This window comes from Cryptomeria japonica, chromosome 7 (assembly GCF_030272615.1).
Source record: "Cryptomeria japonica chromosome 7, Sugi_1.0, whole genome shotgun sequence".
NCBI lineage: Eukaryota > Viridiplantae > Streptophyta > Pinopsida > Cupressales > Cupressaceae > Cryptomeria > Cryptomeria japonica.
In genome coordinates, this window is record NC_081411.1 from 771,367,873 (window position 1) to 771,395,064 (window position 27,192).

At 36.1% G+C, this 27,192-nt stretch overlaps 1 protein-coding gene across 1 annotated transcript in view; it reads right to left on the reverse strand.

Annotated features, from left to right (window-relative positions):
* The window catches only part of LOC131856996 (alpha-humulene synthase-like), a 78,328-nt gene extending 55,172 nt beyond the window's left edge, over positions 1-23,156 (reverse strand). The window contains exon 1 of the mRNA XM_059208977.1: positions 22,939-23,156. Within this exon, the coding sequence (XP_059064960.1) occupies positions 22,939-23,156 (218 nt within the window). The remainder of the gene's footprint in view (positions 1-22,938) is intronic.
* Positions 23,157-27,192: the final 4,036 nt, after the last annotated feature.

Sequence of the window (27,192 nt, forward strand, 5' to 3'; positions counted from 1 at the left end):
ATGAATGTAAGATGTTATGTTTGTGGAAGATTTGGACATTTATCAAATCAATGCAGAACACAAACTGGCATAGGTTATGGGAAAGCTATTCAGAAAAATAATGTAACTTGTTATGCATGTAACAAGATTGGTCATATTGCTAAATTTTGTAGAAGTAAAGGTACACCGGTAGACAACAAAAGTACTAGCTTTAAAGGTAAAGAAAAGGTTGAAGAGGTTAAGCAAGAATTCTCAAAGCAATGGATTAGAAAAGCTGATCTAAATATTGGGAATACTCCTCCACCGGTAGAACCAACAAATGCTCCACCGGCAGGACAATGTGATGCTCCATCGACAGGACAGAGTAGTGCTCCATCGGCAGGAAGTTCTTCATCTAATTGAAGAAAATTATCTTGAGGGTTTGGCAATCTAATGACACATGTGCTATTATTCCCTTGATTAGAGAAAAGAAGTTGAAAATCACTTATTACCGGCAAATAAAGTTAAGTGAATACATTACTGGCAAGCAATTAATGTGGTAGGTAGCGAAAAAGACTTTACAAAATAAGGTTTTGGCTCCATTTCATTTCACCATGATTTCAAACTTTCAGAGAGCGCGAAGATTTCCGAGCTAAGGCATTTCAAGCAAGAAGAAAGCACACTCCAAGCAATCATTCATCCAAGATAGAAAAAGGTATTTTATCATGGCATCCACCTCTGCAATTGAATACATAGCGAACCCTACTATTGTGGAAGTAATTAAAAGACCTAGGCCCGTATTTTAGTTGGTCCCTGAAATAGCAAAGAAAGATGATAACTTAGGTGCATTATTTCAAATCCCTAAAGGTGTTGTATATGCTGAAGACCATAGAATGTATATTCACTACAATATTGAAGAGCTAGGAGATGAGGAAATCAAAACCATGTACAAAACCGAGATATGTGATGATAACGGCAATATCAAAGCTGAATACAAAATCATTGAAACCCTAGGATTCACAAAAATCCTTAGTATTCCTAAATTTCCCAAGGATGTGATTAGGATAGTATTAAGCAGAGTTCATGGAGAATTTTTCTGGTTAGATACAATTCATAAGATCACCAAGCAAGCGGTAAAGGTTGTCACAGGGTTACTGGCCACCGGTAAAAGACCAGATAAAAACAAGAAAGTTTCAAATGATTTAGTCATTGACCTAACAGGTGCAACATCTGATAAATGATCTTTAAGGGTTAATGATGTAAAGGATACAAATGTGAGATTCATAAGCATGATATTAGGTTACAAAGCCACTCATGCCAATAGACTCAACTTATTTTCAAGTTTATGCATCAAGAGTGCTTATGACATAATAACCAATAATGAAAAAATTGACATCTTTGAATGGCTAAAGGATGAACTGATAGACAACTTTGGAAAGATAAAGAAGGATAAGAAAGGAACCTTCAGATTTGGAAATTTGTTAGTGTGTCTAATGCTTCATATAACAAAACAAGTTCCCGGTATAGGATATAAAGATTTCGGATATGACATACCGGTAGGAAAGCAGTTGACAAAACTGTTCAATACCATGGGCGAGAATAAGGAAAACATCATTCATGACTTTTTCCAAGCACTAAAGACAAAAATGAAGAAAAGAACAAGGTTATCACAGAAGATTGTAGACAAATACAAAGATGATATATGCTTTGTCATCAAAAGGGATGAAATATGGATGGAAGCAGTCATCCCCAGGACAATCTGGGTAACAGAAATGGGCTATGAAACAGATGACCACATAGTTGAAACTTATGCCAAAGCACTTCTGGAAGCCCCCAATGAACCTAAAGAAGAAATATTTGGTAGTGTTGAAACCATAGAAAGCCAAATTCAATCAAAGAAAAGAGTGAAGAAGGTAGAAGCATTTGTGAGAAAAGGATCCAGACAAGCAAAAGCCATTAAGGAAGATATATTTAAGAAAACCGGCATAACTAAAGATGAGTTGGCAGCCCCACAGCCTGAAGCTCATCTATCACCGGTAGGTACTTCCTCAGAAGGAGATATGCCAGCAACTTTTAAAAGAGTTGTTAGGAAAAGAGATCCCTCACCGGCAACCACTCCTTCACCTAGAAGGACAAGGCAGAAGCAACAAGCTGTGAGATCTCCGGTCAGAAAGGTCACACCTAAAAAGAAGCTGACCCCTAAGAAAAAGAAAAAGGCAAAACTGACTTGGCACCTCTAGACATTTTGTTAAATGAGATCACAGAGGAAGGAAAACTGAAGAACATAGGGAAAATTTATGACACCCTATCGGCTGATGAGAAAGGGCAAGTTGAGGAGAGTGTAATATTACACATGGACATGAATAAAAGGTTTTTGATGCAAGTCATAAATGAAATTTCTGATGACTTATACAAAAGACTTAAGGCCAAAAGGCAAGGAGTAATTGAACTGGACAAGAAAATAAAAATAGAAAAACTACTTGTTGTATATCCGGTAAACTCCCCAAAAGAAATTGATGATCTGATAGCTCAAGCTAACCAGATAGTTTTTTTCACTGCACACGGGCAAATTTCATTGATGGCAGGTAGAGTTACAGAGGTTTCAAAGGAAACAAAAGATGGTTGGGACATATTTTTGGTTGAAAAAGAAAAACAAGAAGAATATAGGAATCCCAAGCCTATTAAGGTATATTAGAAGGATAAGGTCAAAGGGAAAGGGAAAATTGGTGGACCTCCAAGCATAAAGGTTAAAAATAACCTACCTCCACCTATAAAAATTACAATCCCTGAAAACCAACCAGCAACTGAAAGCATGGATACAAAGAATAGCAATACAAATCCTGAAGTCCTATTCACTGTAAATGTTGATACCCAAAAGATCAACATAACAGTTGATAAAGACCCAAGTGAAAAATCAGATATGGCCAAAGAGCCTCCGGTAACAAGAAATACAGAGCAATCGGCAGCGGATACAGGGAAAAAGATGGAATTTGAAGCACAAACAGAGAAACCGACAGAGCTAAAGGCTCTAGAACAAATGCCACCGGTAATAAATGAAGCAGGAAAACCAATGCTAAAGGAAATGCAGACACAAACTAACCTGCCAAAGGTCAATACAAGCATGGTCACTTCCACCGGTACTCAGTTTGTTGGGTCACCATCAAGGTCAACAAATGTGATTGAGGTATTACTTGAATCCATCAAGAAAATAACTGACTATAGCTCACAAGCTTACAAAGCAATAGATGATTCAATACCATTTTTGAAAACAATCGCTCCTAATTGTAATATAGATAATAAAGATTCTTTAGGATAGTTAGATACACTATGTAAATACATTTCTGGAAATATTGAGCAAATAAAGATAGAATCTGTAAAGGACATTGTAGAAAAGGAGAAATAGAAATTCTTTGAGGAAGAAATTAAGAAGTGTAACAAAGATTTTGACACACTTCTACCAGAACTGTGTAGTTTGTTAAAAGAGTACAAAAACCTGTACAAAGACACATGCAAAACAAACTTCCTGACTATAGATAAAGACAAAAAGATAAGCAAGACACAAGAAGAGATAAACAAGCTTTTAAACAATTTTGTCAACTCACCAGATTCATTATCTGTTTTTGAAGATAAGTTAGCAAATTTTGAGATAGAATTACTTAAACAGGAGAAAGAGAAAGAGACAATAATAAATAAGGCAAAATACTTGAGATCTAAACTGAGTCCAAGATTGGATTATCTAGCATCTCTACGAAAGGAAATCTTTGAGGCATTAACACCAGGAAGTAAAACACTGGTAGAGCAATTGCAGCATCTCACCGGCACTATGAAGAGAACTTAAACACCAATAGAAGATAGCAAAAAGTTTATGGATAGTATAAACTTAATTTTGGGCGATCTTTTTCAGATAATAACTACCCAACTACAAGGTTGAGGTTATGGACCGGTATAACTACAAACTCTACTAACATCTTGACAACCTTTGTCATTGATGTCAAAGGGGGAGTAGTAGGATGATAAAATTCAAAACACAGGGATCATATGCTCAGGGGGAGTCCCTCATTTTTTTTGGTAAATTTTTGGTCTACACATTTTTGGACATCTTTTTGAAATTTCTCATGAGTGTTTCCATCAATGCCAAAGGGGGAGATTGTTGGCATATGGACACTCCAATGAGACATTGTGTGTGATTGAAGGTTTTGTCATTGATGGCAACCTTGCAATCCTATGGCATCGGCAAGACATTCTACCGACAAAGCATTATTCAAGCAAGACAGTGCACCGACATCAACAAGACCACTCTACACCAGCATCGGCACCGGGACAGAAGAAAAGATGTATACCGGCACAAAGGCCGATATGATTTTTGATATGTAATATTTTGTTTATTATTGTAAGCCGACTTGCCAAATTGTAAAATGACTCTTGTATATAAAGGAGATCATTGTAGACATTTGTAGGAGAAGGAAGCGAGCATAAAGAAAATTATTAGACAGACCTAATGTGCGAATTATAGGTCAAGGGTAAATGTAAAGAATAGAACAAGAACCGGTACTGAATCTGGAATTGAAGATGCTATTATAAAGTAGTACAGAATATTGGATTAGCATAATCCTCATTGTAAGTCAGTGTGACTTCTCACTGAGCAGTGTGCTCTAGGCAATTGGCCTTCCTACATGTGCAGGCCCCTATTGTAAGTAATATTCTCTTATTGGCCAGTAAGTGAATATTGTGGGTCACAAATCCCACCAAGGTTTTTCCCACACTGGGTTTCCTCGTTAAACATCTTGTGTTATGGTGTTCTTTTCATGTGGATGTTTTTTATTCTGTTTATTACATTAATTCTTGCATTCCGGTACACTGTTACTTTATGTTCTGCATGATTTTAAGAAAATTACATTACCGGTCAGATACTGATTCACCCCCCCCTCTCAGTATCTATGGGAACCCTAACATATCCCCCCCACAGTCTTTAAACCCCCATATCACCCCTCTCTCCCCTCTAGGTTTCTCACCTCTCAAAATCTATCTCACTAGTTAAATCTCCCTAGATTGGCCCATATTTATCTCCCTTCCCTCGTAGTTCCATCTCTCTCTATGAACTAGATCTCATATTCTCTCTCTCCCCTTACCTCTTCTCTCTCTTCATTCTTATAGATTCGTATTCTTCTTTGTCCCTCCCCTCTCTAGCTCTCACAATTCCCTTATTCCCTTATCCCTCTCTATCTCCCTCTCCATCCTTACACCCATCTAATTCCATCTCTCACATCTTTCCCTCAGTTTCTTCCTCACTCTCTCCTCTGTCTAGGTCTCTCTCACACTTTCTTCATGCTTACCTCTCTATCACCCCCAACCTTCCTTAAACCCCCAACTCACATCTCTCTCCCATTTGTGCCTCTCACCTCCCTTCCCCTTTACATGTCCTTTATCCCACCTCTCTCTCTGTCCTTTAAGCCTCTCAGGTCTTCCTTCCCTTCTATGTCCTTTATGCCCAAGTATCTCGTTCCCTTCATGTTTACCTTTGTATCCCCCTCATCCCCCTTATGACCTTTTACATCCCTTCCCATCTATGTTCTTTATACCCAAGTCTCTCGTTCCCTTCATGTTTACCTATCTATCCCCTCCACCCTCCTTAAAACTCAGTACCTATCTCTCCCTTCTACACCTCTCAACTCTCTTCCCTTCTATGCCCTTTATCACCAAGTCTCTTAGTCCCTTTTAATGTTTACCTCTATATCCCCCCCACCGTCCTTAAGCCCCCATATCACCCCTCTCTCCCCTCTAGGTTTCTCACCTCTCAAAATATATCTCACTAGTTAAATCTCCCTAGATTTGCCCATCTTTATCTCCCTTCCCTCATAGTTCCATCTCTCTCTATGAACTAGATCTCATATTATCTCTCTCCCCTTACCTCTTCTCTCTCTTCATTCTTATAGATTTGTACTCTTCTTTGTCCCTACCCTCTCTAGCTCTCATAATTCCCTTATTCCCCTATCTCTCTCTATCTCCCTCTCCATCCTTACACCCATCTAATTCCCTCTCTCACCTCCTTCCCTTAGTTTCTTCCTCACTCCCTCCTCTCTCTAGGTCTCTCCCACACTTTCTTCATGCTTACCTCTCTATCCCCCAACCTTCCTTATCCCCCATCTCACACCTCTCTCCCCTTTGTGCCTCTCACCTCCCTTCCCCTCTACATGTCCTTTATCCCACCTCTCTCTCTCTCTCCTCTAAGCCTCTTAGGTCTCCCTTCCCCTCTATGTCATTTATCCCCAAGTATCTCATTCCCTTCATGTTTAGCTTTGTATCCCCCTCATCCTTCTTATGGCCTTTTACCTCCCTTCCCATTTATGTCCTTTATACCCAAATTTGTCGACCTCACTTTCTTACTCACACCCTTCCCTCTCTAGGTTTGTCCCTCACCTTTTTGCTCACTCTCTCCTCTCTCTAGGTATCTCCTCACTTTCTTCCTCATTGCTTCCCCTCTCTAGGTATCTCCATTCCCTCCTTACCCCTATCTCTAACTCTCCCACAATCCCCCATTCTCTCTCTCTCTCTTTGTTCTTGCATCCCTCCTCTTCTTTCTCCCTCCTTCTATAAGTGTCACAACCCCTTTATTACCCCCTCCCTCCATATCTCACCCTCCATCCTTACCTAATATGGTTTAGCACATCAGGTTAAAGGGTCTATGGTTATTGTATAGGGTCGAGGATTTAGCATATTGGGTAATACGATCTAGGGTATTTGTTATAGGGTTTAAATGGTTTAATTTTTATGGTTGTGGCTATCAAACTATAGGGTATAGAATATAGATTATAGGGTCACAGGTATTAATTACATGGTTTATAGTATTTGACATATACTTGACTTTTTGGAGTATTTGTATAGAGTTTGGAGTTTTGATTGGGGCCAAAAGGCTTATGGGTGAGGGTCATGTGTCTGTGTGTGTCTCTCACTTTTCACCTCCCTCATCTCTTTTTGTTTTCCTCTTATCACTCTCCAAAAATTTTCCAAATTTATCAAAGGTTAAAAAAATTCAATGGAAGTCATTTGGCACTAGCCAAATGAGCTACACTAAAAAAAGGTTATATGGGACCCTTGACCCATGATACAAGCCCATGTTCTCTCATTTTGTCTTCTTTCTGCGCATGATCACACAAAAAAAATATTTTTGCATGGTGTTGACATTTTATGCAAGGTTATTTTATACATTCCATCAGCTCTCCACCACCTTTTTTTTCATTTGGCAACATCGAAGAGGAAGAACATAGTTTTTTTAATCAAATTTGAATAACTGAGGTAATATTTTCTTGTTTTTAGAATTCAAATACTTATTAAGTGTTATTTTGTTTAAATGTTAGAATAAAAGTGTTTTGTCAAAATTGATTATAATCCTATTAGATTTTCATTAGATTTAACAATGCATTTGAAGGAAGTTGCATAAGAAAATTATTTGTTTAGTGGTTTAAAACAAAATTTGCAATTTCATACATCCTTTTTAAGATCTTATGAAATAATTTTAAAAAAGGTTACATGAAATAATTTCAATTTCATACATCCATTTTAACATATGCATAATTAGGACAATCATAGATACATTAGGATTGCCCCTTACACCTCTTGAAATCTCTTTATGAACTAACTTTATTCTATTTTATGTGCATGTACATATATAAATCATCATCATGTTGAGGAAACGGCCAAAAAATGTAACACCGAAAGAGAGTGAAGCTAAGAATGCAAAAAAAATAGAAGGAATGAAGCAACTTCGTGAAGAAAGGAAATTGAATACCATAGAAGAAGAGGTGCCAATTGAAAAGGAACATGAAATATCCATCCAATCTAAGAGAGAGATAGGATTGGCCACACAAAGGCAACAGATGCAAAACCTTTGTGCAATGAGACAATTAAATCTCGAGGTTGAGATCATGTCATCTACCACAATTCAAGTTGAAGGCACCCCATCTCTTACATCTCAAGTTGAAGGCACACCATCTCTTATTGGCACACTATTTCCGTCTACAACATCTCACATTGAATGCATTCCCTCTATGAAATTTGACATTGCAAGTACTTCATGATTGACATCAACTATTGGAGCTACGCCATCTTGTACACCTCAATTTCAAGGTATGTCATCATTTTCATCTGCGGTTGAAGGTATGCCACCTATGCATAATGTTGTTGACATTCCTAATCTTGAGGTAACTCAAAGTTTGAGAACACCTCCTAGAGTTTTGCATAGAAGGCCTAAGTATTTGATTGATATTGACTCTAATTTTTTGAAACCATTGGTTGACAAGATTTTGAAGCGTACTTATCAAAGACATGTTAACTAGATATGGAAAATATTTTTTGAGCCTTTAAATGAGATGGGAAGATGTCAACTATTTGTTAAAATGATGAGAAATCTGAAATTTAGGCCCATAATGAAGATTCTTGGGCTAAGAACATCAATTGAATCAAGCGCAAATCTATTGTGAAGAATTTGATGAATTCATATGATACTGTTGGTTCTAACTCACGCACAAAAGATAGTAATACCACAGGACGTGTCATTACATCAACAATTGTAAGCACTCAAACTAAGAAAGATCATCTCATTAGAAAGATAAGTAAAGAATTGAAGATAAGTAGACAAACTATAATGAGAGCTATGGGAAGGTGACAAAGAGCAGAGGATCCATATAACAATGAGTTATGGGCATTTTTCGGTAGATTACCGCCGAAAGATAAAGAAATTGTTGAAGCCTTGAGATCCCTAATTGAAGATTTTTGGAAGAATAACACAAGGGTCTCTCCAAATCAAAGAGATGTTGTAAGAAGGAGGATTGGTAGTAAAATCCATGATCCACATCCAAAACATTTTTTGGATATGACTCAAACACAATTTTTTGCCAAATTTCAACGTATGTATCCTCAAATTAAAATTAGTCAAAGATTATTTGAAATGGTAAATCCTTTTTATGTCAAAATAAATCACACATGCACAACTTGTTATTGTAGAGTACATATCAAATTTTATAACCATTATGACGTTTATCAACACATATGTATAGATTTGCATGCTAACAATATTTTGCAGGAATGAAACATAAATGGTCCACCGACATCTTCAAGGGAATTCATATCTAGCATCTTATGTGAAAGAGCATATGGTAAACTATATTACAATAAGTGTTTCTTGGATGGCACATGTGCTCATTGTGGTGGATTGTGACATTTACAAATTTGTCAACATATGGATATTGAACAAGAAATTGGTAATGAATTAGTGGATTTTGGAAAATATAAGACAGTGGCCTACAAGCTAAAAGATGGAAAAGAAGAAAAAAGGTGTGAATTGGTTAGTGAGAAGATTCCAATGTATTAGTTTATGGGCATCTTTCATGAGAATATAGTGTATGAGTATGAAAGGCATAACCATCGATCTCATTGGTTGGACTCACAATTTAAGTTATGAAAGGAAAAATTTCCACTTCATACAATCATTTCAATTATTGAATTTGCAGAGAACTACACACTACAACTGCAGAACGAGGTGCAATCACAATATTACAACTCCACACAAGTTCCTATATTTGTGCATATAGCATTCATTCATGCACATGATAGTATGGAAGATGACATGAAGATATTGAGGGAGTATCAATTTTGCATCAGTGATGATCGCTCACACTCTATAGAGTTTGTGCAAGGTTGTTTTCAGATATTCTACAATGATTTGGCTAGCCAAGGCATATCAGTCCATCAACATATCATATGGTCAGATAATTGTGCATCGCAATTTAAGAACTCTAGGATGTTTTATTGGTTGAGTAGGATGCATAAGTTGACTTCTATTCAGCATATATGTGGAATTTCTTTGAGGTTGGGCATGTAAAAGGGGAGCATGATGGTGCAAGAGCATGTATTAAAAGAGCTTTAGCACGAGAAGAGTTAAAGTACAAAGAGAATGCAAACTTGAAAGATGCAAAATCAATTGTTTAGTGGTGCAATGGTACAATTGGTCCAAGTAATCAAGGTAAGTCTTCAGTTCGCAGATTTTTTTGGTTGGTAGATGATACTAACATTGCCAAATTCGAATATTGTTGTACATTGACAGGATCGAGTGAGCTACACTCTTTCAAAATCTCTAATGTGGGTTCATGGACTATCCATATGCAATGGATGACATGTTATTATTCTTCACGTAGAGATGGTGCCTATAATGAGTGTGAGTCAAAGGAGTGGGTGGATGAATGGTGTATGAGTCCTCTAATCCCTCTTGAGACATATCGACCTCCGAGTGCACTACAACTCACATAGATTGAAGCATCAGTTGACTTTGACCATGTGTCAGATTTAGTCCAACCAAGTAAATTATTGACATGCAAATTTTGTACTTCAATATTTTACCTTAGTTGTTTGCTAAATTCTTCTCACTTGATCATTGCAAGGCATGTTTATGCAGTTATTGGAGCTAAAAACAATGAAGAAGGAACAAATTATTAGTTGTGTTGTTGTCTGGACGCAAAAAAGAAATTGGATGGCCCTATAGTAGATGAAGAAAATATTGAGTACCCCACAGGATCAGTAGTTGCTACTGGTACATGGCTTAGAAGGTACCCATTGAAGAAGTTTAACTTGTGGTTGTTCGAGGACTTCGAGACACATAGGAAGATTCTTCATTATTCTAACCTTGTTGTAGCTTCAAATGTTCATTTGATCAGATATGGGGGTAGACCACTAAACAAGAACCTATGGAAGGTTCGTGAGTCTGACCATGAGGCCATACTAGACATGATAAAGAGTAGATCAGATCCAAATGGTTCATTGGATTAAATGTAAATGCAAAAAAATGTAATATCAATCATATTTGGATATATGTACATGACTTGTATTTTTCAACTACTCGAGGCATTGTAATATTAAAATTTGTGTTTTTATCTTGTTTTGTGTGATTTTATGTATATAATATCATTTTGGACCATTAGAGATCACATGGGATCATTTTGTGAAGTTTTAGGCTAATATGGTAAAAGATGTAAAAATTGCTCATTTGTTGTCAATCACTCAAAGTGTGAAAAATTGTCAAAATTCGGCATCATTTTTATCGATGTTAGTGACATGTAAGAATGAGTCATCTGATCCTATGGGTTCATGAGATGGCACTCTAAAAAAGCCTTTTCTCGGTTTAGGTAGACTTTGATCCAATTGCTTGTGCCGACACTCTCTCGGTTGCGACAAAAAGCATCAGATGATTTCAATGAAAAGTTGCACAATGCTCCATCTTTCAATCCACTCATCGTGGCGATGAACCATCAGTGCGTATGTGCCTGGGTGGCTGATTTTACACTAGGAATACCTTCGTTCCTCTATCAAAATCATCTGATCGATGCGGGCCACACCCTAGCAACAAAATCCCTAAAGTGCTCAAAGTGTGAAAAATTATCAAAATTGGGCATCACGTTTCTCAACCTTGGTGACACATAAGAATGAGTTGTCTAATCCTACGAGGTCATGTTATGACACTCTAAAAAATCCTCTCTCAGTTTAGGTATACTTCGATCCAACTACTTGTGGCGACACTTTCTCAGTTACAACAAAAAGCGTCAAATGAGTTCAATGAAAAGTTGCAAAATGCCCCATCTTTCAATCCACTCGTCGTGGCACCAAATTGTCATCTCGTACACATCTAATTGGATGGGTTTACTCTAGTAATGCCTTCATTTAACTCTCCAACTGGTCTGATTGATGCAGGCCACACCCTAGCAACGAAATCGCTTAAGTGCTCAAGTTGCTCAAAGTTGTCAATATTTGGCATCACGTTTCTTGAAGCCTGTGAATCATAAGGATGAGTCATTTGATCCTACGGGGTGATATTATGGCACTCTAAAAAATACTCTCTCAGTTTAGGTAGAATCAGATCCAATTGCTTGTGGCAACACTTTCTCGGTTGCGACAAAAAGCGTCAGATGAGTTCAATGAAAAGTTGCACAATGGCCCATCTTTCAATCCGCTCATCGTGGCACCAAACCGTCAGCTCGTACATGTTTAGGTGGCTGGGTTTATGCTAATAATTCCTTCATTTTTCTCTCCAACTTGTTCGATCGATGCGGGCCACACCCTCGCAGCGAAATCGCTTAAGTGCTCAAGTTGCTCAAAGTTATCCATATTCGGCATCGCGTTTCTCAGTGCCCGTTAATCATAAGAAAAAGCTATCTAATCCTATGGGGTCATGTTATGGCACTCTAAAAAAGCCTCTCTCATTTTAGGTAGACTCGGATCCAATTGCTCGTGGCGACACTTTCTCGCTTGTGACAAAAAGCGTTAGATGAGTTTAATGAAAAGTTGCACAATGTCCCATCTTTCAATCCACTCATTGTAGAACCGAACCGTCAGCTTATACATGTCTGAGTGTCTATTTTTATGCTAGGAATTCCTTCATTTTTCTCTCCAACACGTCTAATCGATGTGGGCCACACCCTAGCAACGAATTCGCTTAAGTGCTTAAGTTGCTCAAAGTTGTCAATATTCGGCATCACGTTTCTCGGTGCCCGTTAATCATAAGAATGAGTCATCTAATATTACAGGGTTGTGTTATGGCAGTCTAGAAAAGCCTCTCTCAGTTTAGGTAGACTCAGATCCAATTGCTCGTGGTGACACTTTCTCGGTTGCGACAAAAAGCATCAGATGAGTTTAATGAAAAGTTACACAATGCCCCATCTTTCAATCTTCTCATCGTGGCACCAAACTGTTAGCTCATACATGTCTAGGTGGTCGGGCTTACGCTAGGAATGCCTTCATTTTTCTCTCCAACTCATCTAATCGATGCGGGCCACACCCTAGCAGCGAAATTGCTTAAGTGCTCAAGTTGCTCAAAGTTGTCAATATTCGGAATCGCATTTCTCGGTGCTCGTGAATCATAAGAATGAGTCATCTGATCCTATAGGTTTTTGTTATGGCACTCTAAAAAAGCCTCTCTCAATTTAGGTAGACTCAGATCCAATTGCTCGTGGCGACACTTTCTCGGTTGTGACAAAAAGCATTAGATGAGTTCAATGAAAAGTTGCACAATGTCCCATCTTTCAATCCGCTTGTCACTGCACCGAATCATCAGCTTGTACATGTTTGGGTGGTCATTTTTACACTGGGAATGCCTTCATTTTTCTCTCCATCTCATTTGATTGATGCGGGCCACACCCTAGTAACAAAATCGCGTAAGTGCTCAAGTTGCTCAAAGTTTTCAATATTCGGCATCGCATTTCTCGGCACCCGTTAATCATAAGGATGAGTTGTCTGATCCTACGGAGTCGTGTTATGGCACTCTAAAAAATACTCTCTCGGATTAGGTAGACTCAGATCCAATTGCTCATGGTGACACTTTCTCGGTTGTGGCAAAAAGTGTCAGAAGAGTTCAATGAAAATTTGCACAATGTCGTAACTTTCAATCTGCTCGTCGCGACACTGAACCGTCAGCTTGTACGTGTCTGAGTGGTCAGGTTAACGCTAGGAATGCCTTCATTTTTCTCTCTAACTCATCCGATCGATGCGGTCCACACCCTACCGGCCATCCCATTTAAGTGTTGAATGCGTGAAAAGTTGTCAAACTTCGGCAATGCATTTCTCAATGCCCGTGAAACATATGAATGATTTGTCTAATCCTACGGGGTCATGCTATGACACTCTATTAGGCTATGCATTATATTAATAGACCTAAATTCTCTTAAGTATTATTAATTGTTGGGAGTCATTTAAAGTAGCTTTATTAGAGTATGCATTAGATGAATAGAAGTGTATGGGCTATGCAATTTTTTTAGAATTGGTATTGGTACAATGGTGTCTTACATTGTCTAATTTTGGTTATTTCCATGTTTCCCTTATATAGTCTTATTTTGACTATAACTATTGAATTTGTGTTGATCCCTATAAGCTTGTGTCTTGGATTAAAAACACATATTTAGGTTCAAAGCTTAATTAACAATAAACTTTGTGCAATTATTCATTTAATCATTTGTACTACAATTATGGATAACCATGATAAATGATTTGCATTAATCAAAAAGCTACAAATCCATACAACATTGTATACCGATAAAAGTATCAAATATATCCAATAAAGACAAATAGGCTTGCCAAAAGCCATATGGACATAGAATGTTATGTATTCATAAAACAGAACATATGCTCAAAATTGCTATAAAGGCATACAACATGATATCCAATAAAGTCAAATAGGATCTTTCCAAAAACCATATGGACATAGAATGTCACGTATTCGTAATACAAAACATATGTTCACAATTGCCATATAGGCATACAACATGGTATCCAATAAAGTCAAATAGGAGCTTGCCAAAAGCTATATGGACATAGAATGTCACATATTCGTAATACAAAACATATGTTCAAAATTGTTGTATAGGCATATACATGGTATCCAATAAAGTCAAATAGGAGCTTGCCAAAAGCCATATGGACATAGAATGTCACATATTCATAATACAAAGCATATGTTCAAAATTGCCATATAGGCATACGACATAGGACCCTATTCTATTCATTTCCCTCTAGGGGAAGGAAATAGCTCACGAGATATCTTTTCCTATCAGGGGGATGGAGATGTATATGATGTAGGTGTCTTTCGAGTATGCCCACTCGACCTCTTCTCCAAACTTTTTTGTAACTCCACCAAATACAATGAAAAGAATGATGTTAGCATATACAAAAATTTAATTTTACAATGACATATAATAGAATAGTCACTTACCGTATACAAATAATCATGATGTTCATCCACAATAGGTGCACATTCATGATCTGGAGTGACAAGCCCCTCCTATAGGCATCACAAATTAAATTAAATAAAATATAAGTGTCTTTAAATTTTCAATAACATATTATTAAGATAACAAATGTAATGCTAAATTTACTAAATTTATAAATATGTCTCATACTTCTGTCAAAGCAGTTGAACTTGCTACTATTGCAGCAACACCGCGCTCCATTAATGCGTGAACAACAGGAGGAGTCTCTGATGTCAACATCTGAAAATTAAACAAAGTATATTGATCAATCACCAAAACTATCTATATTATTTAATAACAACATTAAAGATAAATTTCTTACCTAGGTGAAATATTGTCGATGAAATACACTGCGAGGTGTTGATGTTGAAGCTCTAGCTTCAAACTATTTGACATCCAAAATGAGTAATTAGAAAATCATTCACATAAGGTTCAACTATCTACATATAATAATTATATTTCTTCACTCATTGTATACCTATGGAGTCGACGAAGTCATGAAAAAGGGTGTTGTAGAAATGTTGCTAGTATTGTGAACACTTTGACCCTGATTTTTTATCATAATAATTTACTAATTTAGATATATTCTTAAATTTACATATAAGATTTAATAAAAAGAATGAAATGAACTTGTAATGAAATACACCTCAGTATCAATGCCAAATGTTTCGTTCGGCAAGGATTCTGTCATGAAAATGTTCTTTGTAGCAAACTTCGCTCATGCATGTGCATTCTCAGTACTATTAGGATCATAAGTGCAAAGAGAACCAAAAGATCAACAAAAATGAGTTGGAACTCAATGCCTAGAAGAATCACCATCATCACTCGCATCACCCTCTACTAGAGGCCTAGCATACTGTATAAGGGTCTGAGTGAGTGAGCTAATGGAGTCTAGAGTTTCGACCTCAACACTCTCCTTCACAATGGAAGGAATAATAACATACTCCACCATAGGTCTAGCCAAGGGTCTTGGTGGGAGATTTGGGTCACGCTGTGCACCCTCTCTATCATGTGAGGAACCCCCACCTCTACCTTGGAAATCTAGAAAATCAAACTAGTTTGGGATCTCATTAACGACAAACTCATAGTACAGTTTTCTCAAAAAAGTATTGGGGTACCTCATGATTATTACATGGGGGCTGACCAAATACCATCCACCACCTATCCCAAAAATTGTTCTTAATTCCTTCATGATGACACTAATGAATAGGGAATCTCCTACATCCAGAGTGTAAAGGTTGATTCGTTCAGGGGTCCGTAAAAAGAGCACACAAGTCAAATTTATTAATTTTCTTTTTCTTCACTATCGCATATTGTCAGCATAAAATTGCTTTTGTTCTTCCTTCTTACTAGACCAAAAATTTATTTGCCCACTCACGAATTGTATGTGAGATACAATAGATTGTAAAGAACTGGCAAGGTTTGTCCTATGGGAGTTTGTTCCAGTGGGATCTTTTAGCTTTGTGATTAAATCTTCAAGCTCTTTTTGGCTATTTTCTATTTGACCTAATAGGTTTTCTTGTGTACCTATGGGATGTCTAGGGATTGTAGGAGGTTCTTGATGTGCTTCTTCTTCAACATTGTCTTCATGAGGAGGTGATTGAGTGTTTTCAACATTTCTTGTCTAATCACATTTCATCGTAATGAAAATAAATTTAAATCAAGAAACCTAGTTTAATCTTCAAATTAATAAAATAATGACAATAAGAAAACAAAAATGCATGCCTCTTTGAGCTCTTCAATGTCGTGGCCACATTTTGATGAGAGATGGACAACTTAGTGCCCAATATCAAGCTTCTACAAAGGGCGAGCGCAAGAAATGGCACCCCAAATCACCAAAACGTGAGTTTGGGAGTGCGGAATGCATCCAAAATGCGGACTTCTATTTTTTTGTGGTTTGAAAAGGTCATATTATGCGCGCCTTATGACAATTTAATTTTTTTTTGAAGTGTGGAACCTTTTTGGTACCATAACTTCGTGCATACACCCAATTAAGAGGATAGAGTGTAATGAAATTACTCCAATTCCTATAGTTATTGCAACAACCTTTAATCATTCATTGTAGGTTGAAAAATATCTACTTTTATTCTATCATTCTTGTTGTAAATTACCTTCTACATAATCTACCCACTAAAACAATATGTTTAAAACCTTTCCCCTCTTTAATTATTTCTCAAATATGTTTTCTATTGTTTCCATAATCAATCGAGAAGAATGGGAATGATCTAAAGAGAATGTTGATGTGGGTAGAGAGGAAAGATAAATATATGACTCACTAATTAAGCCTGAAAACACAGAGAAGATTCCTATGATTATGTGGAAGGAGGAAGATGAATTAGACATACTTGAACCAAGATCCATTAGATAGACAATGACATATTCATCCAAAGAAGCACCTACAAAAAGTAGAACGAGAAGAAAAACTAATAATAAGAAGAGAGCAAAGGATGGTTTGTCCAAACCAAACATCAATTATAACATATATTTTGAGGTCTTTTTTCACACACCTTCATCTTATTTCACTTTGTTTCACAAACCTTCATACACAACACCCACACACCATTATATATATATCATCCTCACATATGCAAAGTCTCCCAAGGTTGACTAAGCAACTTAACCAAACACAATTCAATTTAGGTATGTGCTAAACATTCATACAGTGGAAAATAATATAAAGTGGATCACAACACATATTAATTAGAACCAAAATAACCATCAAACATGTTATACAACAATCCATAATCATCAAAGCAACAATATGAAGTGTAAACACCCGAGGTTAGACAAACCTAGAGTAAACACCATCAAAGTTGAAACCATGCTTCTAAAGCCCAAGAACATATGCCAACTAAATAGAATGAAGCTAAGGACATTATCAACTTAACTCCAAAACTGCAATGCCAGAAACCATAATGTGGAGAAATGCAAGGCATGCATTTCATACAGGAACATTGTCAAACATACTAGTAAAAACAACTTCCTTATCACAACAATCTAGAGCATCAAATCCAAAATATATCATCTTTAAACATAGCTTAACAAAATATCCAAAATACATGAATAGGTGTACAATATAGAAGATATGCAAAGAAAATCTCTCAGCACAACTACACAAAAAACTCAACATCACTTTTACCAATCAGTCACTAATTACAACCAAAGCATGTTGACATCAATGACAATACATAAGCAACTTATTCTGATCAACCTTGCAACAAAGGAAATAACAATTTTTTTTTATCAAAATCTAATGTACCGTTTAGGATTTGTGATTGCACGAGGTTAACAACAACCACTACTTGTACGCTTCCCCTAGTAGAGATGAATTAGGCAAGTACAAATTTTAGGTCTAAAAAACATGAAGTATGAATATGAATATGAAGTTTTGGCATATACTACTACTTTGTGGGTATTTCCCCCACATTAAACTCCAAATTATAGTACTAGAATGTTGTCCATCTCTTTGTTTTATATTGGATTCAAAAGAATAAAATTGTAGAGAGATAGTAATTGGTAATAAGGTGGTGGCGATATAATGATTGTAAAGAGATAATAATTGATTAAACAAATACTTAATTACTGTGATCAAATTATTAATTTTTATATATCTTCATTTCCTTCATTTTATCTCTTTCAATTTTTATCATGATCATGCTTTTTAAACAAGATTGTTAATGTGATTTTGTTTCTTATTCAAAGTATAAAATCTTATATTTTAAAGTTAATACTATAAAATAGATGTTTTAGAAAGAAGTTTTTTACATACATTCATCTAAAATAAATTTACTAATTCTAAATAGAAATATTTACTTAATTGTTAAATAAATACTAACTAAAATAATAATTACAATCTAATCATCAAACTTTTGAAAAATATTAAATGCGTCATCTTATAATATCTTAATTTTATTTGTACAATTGATATTTACTCTAATTGAAATAAAAATAAAAATCAAATAAAGAAGGTGCAAATAACTTTAATAATAAAACATTTTGTAAATAAAAATATAATACTTTTTACTTATTTGGCCACAACAATTCTAGTACTACAGAACCCCATTCCTATTAATATACTTTTACTAAACTCCATCCCATCAAAGGTACTCAATTGATTTCTCTCTAAGTGCTATCAATTTTGAGATATGATAATCTAGCCACCAACTGCATAAAAAATAATCACTTTATTACTTTAAAAGAAATTTAGAAAATTAAAAAATTAAGCATTATAAATAAAAATTTGTAAAAGTAAATAAGTATGTGAGATTTTAGGATTAAATACATTATCACATTGGATGGAAAATACATCTCAATAAATTTGTGGTTAATCCACGTGTTAGCATATGTAAATACATCAACATCAAGATAAATAATAATTACATCTTAGGCCCTTGTTCCAAAAGTTATATCAATTCATTATTTATGTACAAGTACATGAATATACAATAATTGATATATGAAATATAATCAAGCATATCTGAATGCCATCAATGTCAACTACCATCTACAAGCTCAAGAGATGTGAACATGGATCAAGCACTCTTTTGCCAACTACAAAACTTCCACTCCCACTCTTCCCCCCATGCCTGTCCTCGTCTCCCCCCCCCCCCCCCCCCCCTCCGCCCTCCACCGACCAAAAAAAAAAAATTATGTCACAAAAGATGCACAACCTTGCACGAAATGGCTAACTACTTGGAAAAAATAAGTAGGAGGGAAACCTTGGTGCAACCTAATATATAGATACAAGAATACATGTATCCTACTCATGATATGAAATGTCCTACTACCAGGATATGGCAAAGATCCAAATCAATATAATATTCTTGGGCTAAGTTCATCTCTTTCAATGAGTACATGACTTTGGCCAAAGTACTTTAAAATGTCTATTTTTTTCCAAAAAGAGAATCAACCTTCTCCATTATTCTATATTCGGCATTCCAGAAACAAAAACCCATAACTTGCAAAGAAAATTAATCTTCTTTCCTTAAAATAAAACACTCGTGCAAACATGCATATGCTTAAATAAATTCACTTGTTTCTCTCTTCATGCATATGATAATCACCATGAATCCGACATGAACTATGAAAAATTACGAAAGCGATTACTTCTTTCCATGCACAAAAATGGTAAGCTAAACTAATGTACATTCTTTACAATCCATCTTTTAATGCAAAATTGAACTCTATATGATCCATTGTACCTAATGATTCTTGATTGTGATTGAGTGTATGCATTGTCTATAATGAACATAATCATGCCTTTAGAAACATGTAACAAGGATATTTCAAACAAAGAGAGAAAGACAAATAATTCATCTCATGATAGTATGTACATGTAGGTATATATGGATATACCTTCTTATATATGATTTATATACATATGTGTACATATATATGCATGGGCATGAGCCTCCATTATCAAAAGAAAATATTTTAATACTTTTTATGCTAACAAACAAGTGGATTTAATATACAAAATGATTTCACAACCATTGTAGTTGATCTAAAAATCTAATATCATAAAGGAAACTAATTTTATAACCAATTCTAATCTCATAATTTAAAACTGGTTTTGTACTGTAATCATATAAAATAAGAGAAAAATATTTAAAGATCATTTATATTTTTTTAAATATAAATATAAATGTGTATACATGAATGTATATGCATACATTCATATATAAACATGTAGATATATACCTAGGTTTGACAAATTTTATAATCAATTTAACCACAAAAATGAGACAATTTCTATAATTCCAAGAAAGCAAAGAAAACAAGTAGAAATCTTATAACTACGGTTGTAAGAAGTTAAATAATAAGTGGAGTGATATGCCACCTACTTTTTGAAGTCGCAGTCGTCAAGGAAATGACTAGCCTTTAGTAGTGAGATAGCCAATTTTAGCGATACCAGTTTGGAAGAGGAAGTTTGACAAAAGATAATACAAGGAGACTTCCTGCTATATCTGATACCCAACTTAGCTATCATGAGTCGGCAAGGAAATCATTTGAAGTGTGGGAGATCGGAAAGTCATGATGAAATCCGCCCATCTACTTTAATGCTTGATTCTTTATAGGACAACTCTACCATCCGAAATTGTGAGCTTTATGGTGGATGTGAATATATTACCAAATATAGTGAAAATTGAGGAAACGTCCAGAAGCCCTCTAGAATTCGAGAACATAGTTAGTATAGTATATTTGCCAGGATAGATAGAATTTTGGATGGGAAGGGAATTTCTACTCATCAATGTAAAATCTAGACCATCAAAGGTATTATGTCTAATATAAGCAGTAGGATCTGCTATTTAAGTTTCCAGATTGGGAAATCCTCTTTTCTTCGCTCAGTTTTATATATTATGTATTTAATTTCTTGTTTAATATACGAGAACTGGTTTTTACCAATAATTTATCTACTAGCGCTTGCGCCGGGTAAGGTGCAATGTGTAATGCCAATAGTAGTTTATATCCCGTTTAAGAGTCTCCACATATGATGTGAATGTACTGTATATGGTTGAAGTCAGACCTGTGGTCCTCCATTGATAAAATCCACTTGCCCTAGCAAAGGCAATTTGTCTTTTTGCTCAATCGGCTCAAAAGAATTTCACAACGGATTCCCAAAGCTCCAGCTTGGTCAGTCATCACCAGACATCTCAGCAAGATCAGCAAGGGTCAAACGTGGTCCTCCCTTCATCTCATGGCTTATCAGAAAGAGTTAAGACTTCTGCAATCTCCTTAGCATGTCCCATCGAACATCAAAGTCTCATTGAAATCTTAGCTTTTCGCCAAGACCACACAACAATCTTATCGATGTGGTCTTCATCGACATAAAACATCACTTCGACTAGCTCCTTGACATGTCTCATCGAACTTTTATGTCACTCCGAAAATCATCGCTTGTCGCCAAGACACACGCGTAGTCTCACCTATATGGTCTTCATCGGCAGAGGAAATCACTTTGGCTAGCACCTTGAACTGTCTCACTGAACATCAATGCCATACTGAAAAATAGCTTTGTTGCCAAGATTAACCCAATGTCTCATCAAAATTGGCTTATCGGCCTAAGAGCATGACCTCGATAATCCGCTTTGAGTGTCTCATTAAACACTGATGTCACATTGAAATCCTATCGTGTCGCCAAGACTTCACAAATGTCTTATCGATATCGGAGAAATCCATCACTTCGGTTATCCGCTCAATTTGTCTCGCCGAACTCTAATGTCACAACGACAAGGGACTTCTATTGGCAAGACCGACCAATCATCACACCGAAATGGTCTTTTCGCCAAGACCACTCCAATGTCTCATTAAATTCAAAAACTCTATCACTATGACCTACGAGTTGCCAAGGGACTCTAGATTGAATTAGAATAATTACTAAGAAACATTGAAATTTGTGTGGCCAAAGCAAATGTTATCCAAATTATTGGATTCAACAAAATTTGCTTGAAGAAACTCTAATACATTACTCTTGTTATCTTGCTACTGGGTTGCTTTCATATCTTTTTAAGTTTGCTCTTTCAGCCCCCAAGTTGGGTATTATCTTGAAGGATTTTATGTCAATGTTGTATGGGAACAATAGTGACATTCTTTCATTGTTTTAAATCTTTTCCATAGCTCTATTTATCTAAATTCAAAACTCTTAGTCTAAAATCAAAATTGGTCAAGAAAGCTACTTTATCATTTCTATCCATGACAATCTCTATATCTTGCAAAAACAAAATTATTGGATTTGTACTTAAGACACATAAAAGGTTGCAAACAATTTTTAACTTCTCAGTGATAGAACTTGAATTTAGAGGGGAACCAAAGCACTTATACTGGTGAATGCAATTCTCTTCGTTCCACATTAGATTTTCCAAAAAGTTAGAGCATACATAAGTTTATTTAGAAAGCAAAAAAATTCTACAGATCTTGACTTGTAATTTTCTTCCATCAAGTTTATTTTGAAAACAAAAAATTGGTAGAAATCTCAAAAATCTCAATTTTATAAAAATAAGAAAAGACCATCGATGCAAAGATGAAAATAGGTAGTTGATGGAGACCATCTTGAGAAATAAGAGGCACCATTTCCTACAAAACCAACAAAGGGCACACTAATAAGCTCTGAGTTAAAGTTGTTATTTAATGCAGTGTTGATTATTTTTCACTTTTGTTTTGAAATGAAGGTTATGAGTGAGTTGGTAAATGTGAATACGTTTTTGGCACAATAGCCACCACTGCAGCCTCCAGCATATGCCTCATTATGGTCTGCTGAGGCTCCTCTTTAGAACAGGGAAGTAGTGTGTCTCGTAAGCTTTTGGATATACAGATCTCTGAAATTGGTCTCTGCCCACTTGTAAGCAGCAGAGATATGAACCCCATGACCATCAGCTCCGCATTCACATCATCACAAATATAATCCAGAGGAATCATTAGACAGGGACTTGAAATATTTTAATAAATCCAACTAAAAAGTAACAAAATTAAATAATCATTCCAAAATTAAATAATCTACAGTAGGAAACTATGTAAAAATAGTTTGGGCATCATCTCATGTGTGTTTGATGTCATAAAATTTGGATAACATCAACTATATGTTCGTCACACTTTTCAGCGGTATCACTAGAATCCAACAAAGGAAATTTGGCAGGAAGTGAGTGATGGTGTTTCTTTTAATAGCCAAGCTGCACTTCACTTCCTTTTGTGTAACTCTGTAACATAACTTTTCACCAAATACTTTCTGGTTAGTCAGATTTGGTTGCAAATACTTTCTGGTTAGTCAGATTTGGTTCTAATTCTTTATTTTTTTCCGATTCATCACTTTGAGTGTTGCTGTTTGTAGAAATTGGTTTTTTAAATATTGCACATCTTAATCAATATACTAATCTGCCTGTATAAATTTATGATGCTCTTTGGGTGTGCTCTTTCTAAAATCTTAATCCCGAAATCAACCTTGAAATTTAAAATGAAATCCAAACCTATTCACATGTTTAGTGACGCTCAAGATGTCTACGACACTGATGTGGGATACATTGACATAGAAGTATGGTCCAAAGAATCGTTGCAAAAGACTCAATGTGCCTTAAATTTGTGCAAAAAGTGAAAAAAGTAGATCTTTTATTAGCAAAACTTTTCTTTTGATGCAAAAGAGAAGTCACTTTAAGTTTGTGCTTGGTAAATGGGCAAAATTCAATGTTATTTAATCCTATGGGTAAAAGGAATCCATCCACTATCTCAAGGAAAATCATTGTTAAAAAAAATACAAAAGAGAACGGTTGCACATTCTTTAAATTCAGCAGCAATACAAATGAACCAAAGTAATACTGTGGTAAGATTTGCATAATACTACAGCCATAATGAATAATGTCCGAAAAGAATAATGTCCAAAAAGAGATATTATGGCAGTAAACTTGAAGAAAGTGTGATGGAAATAAAAACTAGAATAAACATTGTACCTGTCATAAGATTTTTAAAAAAACGCAATTGGCAAGTGTAAAGTCAAATTCTACAACCTATGCCAACATTCTCCCTGCCTGTGTGAAAAAGTAAGCTTTGAAAACAGGGTATGTACATCCATCAAATCGTAGACAAAACATGGCAGTACTCCTAGAAAAATGTGGTCTCATTGCTTGCAATGATTGCACTTGAGATATGCACAAAAAGGATTTGTTGAGAAAGCTTTGGTAACATTCAAGCAAATACAATTGGCAGGTGTGAAGACAGATTCAAAAACCCTCCTTACCCTTGATAAAATAGGAGCTCTGGAACAAGGTATGGACATCCAGCAAAGCATCGTGAAGGTGGATATTTGTCAAGTATTCTAGTTTGAAATGCTTTGGTAGATATGCTTGCAAAATGTGGAAGCACAAACAAGGCACGTGAATTGTTTGACAAAATGCCCTTTTCTATGACACTAATTTGAATATTTGTGTTGGAAGACAAATTATAATGCATTGTTACAGAACTATGTGAAATCTTGGTTGAGTTTTCAACCATTCATCCTCTAATTTGATAGTCAATTGCCACCATTGTCCTAGGTCAGAACTCTTATTCTCAGGGTGACTTACAAAAGTTTTTTCAGCTGCTATTTGACGAAATTTCATATTCAAACCATCTTAAAAATTCTCAGGAATTGAACATTTTGGTGCAAGAGAATGCAGTGGGAAGTTGTGAAATTTGAGGGCCAATTGCAACAACATCTAGAGGTTTATGGAATCCGAAATGTTATAATTTGTTTTCTAACTGATAGACATGAGTTCAAAACAGGGAAACCAACTTTAAAAAGAAAAATGAAAGAAATGAACTTCGTAGCTCTTCTGATGGTACCCAACACCCCTAATTCAAAACCCTAACTCAGCAGTCTTATTTTTTCTCCACTCTTATATTGTGCATAACCAAACACTGTTGTTTCTTATCAAGCTCATATACTGAATTTCAAATTCTAAAAATAATTCATCAAGAACTGACTTGCAAACAATTGTAATTCCAAGAATCCTACAGCCGGAAGCTTCGAGCGCTGAGGGAAATTCAGCTGTGTCTGAACATTTGGCTTTGTTTTCCGAGTCCTCTCCTTCACGGTGGATATAAGTACCACATGAGGCGGTGCCCAAACCATTAATCCTAACATTATTAATGAAATTAAACTACACATTCATGAAATAAAAAAATGCACAACAAAACGGCTGTAGCTATTCTGGGTCCAAAACGGCATGCCTCCATATGATGCTGAAGGCATACCATTCAAGTACGGCAAGTCCATGAGAGCGACATTCCTGGGACCCACAGATGACATGGAGGAATTCGTGGCTGCGATGATGTGGTTGATGTTGCCATTTTGCATTTGACGGAAAAGCTTGCTCGCGGTTAACATTTTCCCGGCCGTTGTCATCGCGATGTGATGGTTGACGGTTACATCGGGCGAGGCGGTTAACATACTGTTGGACAAGCGTTTTACATTTTCGATGACCGCCAATTTTGATTTTTTTTTTTTTGAATGACCACGCGGCCAAAAAAAGGCTAACCCGCTTTATTGCGTCCACTATTCGACTAACATCAGGCGATGGTCACGTGTTATGGGCACAGTTTTCAATTCATTTTTAAAAAAATTTTGAATGAGAACTCGATTTTACGAAAATTGAAAATATATTTCGTCGGGTAGCTGCATGCAGAACGCACTGGTGGAGGCGAAACAAAATATTTGACCGTGTAAATTCAGGCTGTAAATTCATATCCCCGGTTGAATCACTGAGCGAAGGAGCTGCACTTCAATTGTAGCTATAGGTATGCATTCTCAAAATATGTGTGGCTCCGAAGGGGAGGAGAAAAGCCGACTGCATGCATAACCCAAGTTGTCTGGGTATATTGTTAGTCCTATTGTTATCGCCTGTTAACAGGCGGGTTTTTTTTTCATGGGTAGGGAGGAGGTATCGTAGCGTATAGAGGGTGGTACGATTGAAGATTGTTGTGTAGTGTTATGGTGCCATCGGTAATTCAAACCCTAACAAATAAAGATAGTTTTATGATTCCTTCATCAACCCTGTGTTTGAAATTGTAAATTTTTATATCATTTTTGTATCGCAGAGGTGGTTGTGAGTGTGCCCTCGGGAGGTGTGAAGAGGACAACGATTTGGGTGGAGGCTTAGGCGGCTGCGGTAATTTGAAACCCGAAGATATTCAATAAATTTTTTTTCATTTTCTCTATCATTTTGTGTTCTATTTGTGAAAATTAGGCATCATTTTGCAACATGGTCGTGTCAGCATACCAAGGGTCCCTGTTTGATTGTTGATGGCTCATTGTTGAGGGCTGATTTTTAGGTTTTTGTTGAAAACCGCCAGGGTTTGCATTGTTTGTTTGCGTTTTGGTGTGTGTTAGTATGTGTGTGTGTGTGTGTGTGTGTGTGTGTGTGTGTGTGTGTGTGTGAATATGAAGCAATACACACACACACACGCACACTCACAAAGAGACACACACACACACGCACACTCACAGAGACACACACACACACATAAACATGTCTACTGTAATACAAAGGAAAACGATAGAATAAAACATAGATAAAAGAAACTATGGAAATATTATGCTCTATTTCCATTATTCGCAGGTGCTCATTAGATAAAAAAAAGAAAACCTATAGTCTCATACATCCCCCTTCAACAATGATCCAGAATAGACGGAGGCTGCTTCAACAAGGAGCCCTTCAATAATAATGTTTTCATTCGCGCATTAGTCTTACTTTTTCCATGTTAGGCAAATAAAAAATGCGCCATGTTTTCTATCATCAAACAAACAACAGATCAACTCCTAATTGTCAGCAAATAGTAGATCAACTCCTAAACAAGAGCAGGTCACACACAATCAAGGAATGGTTGCATCAACCAGTGAACAACCTAATTTTGAGGAGTTTGTTTGCATCAAAAGGCAAACCATAACATGTAAACGAGGTAGTACCATGTAAAAGAAGCTCAATTT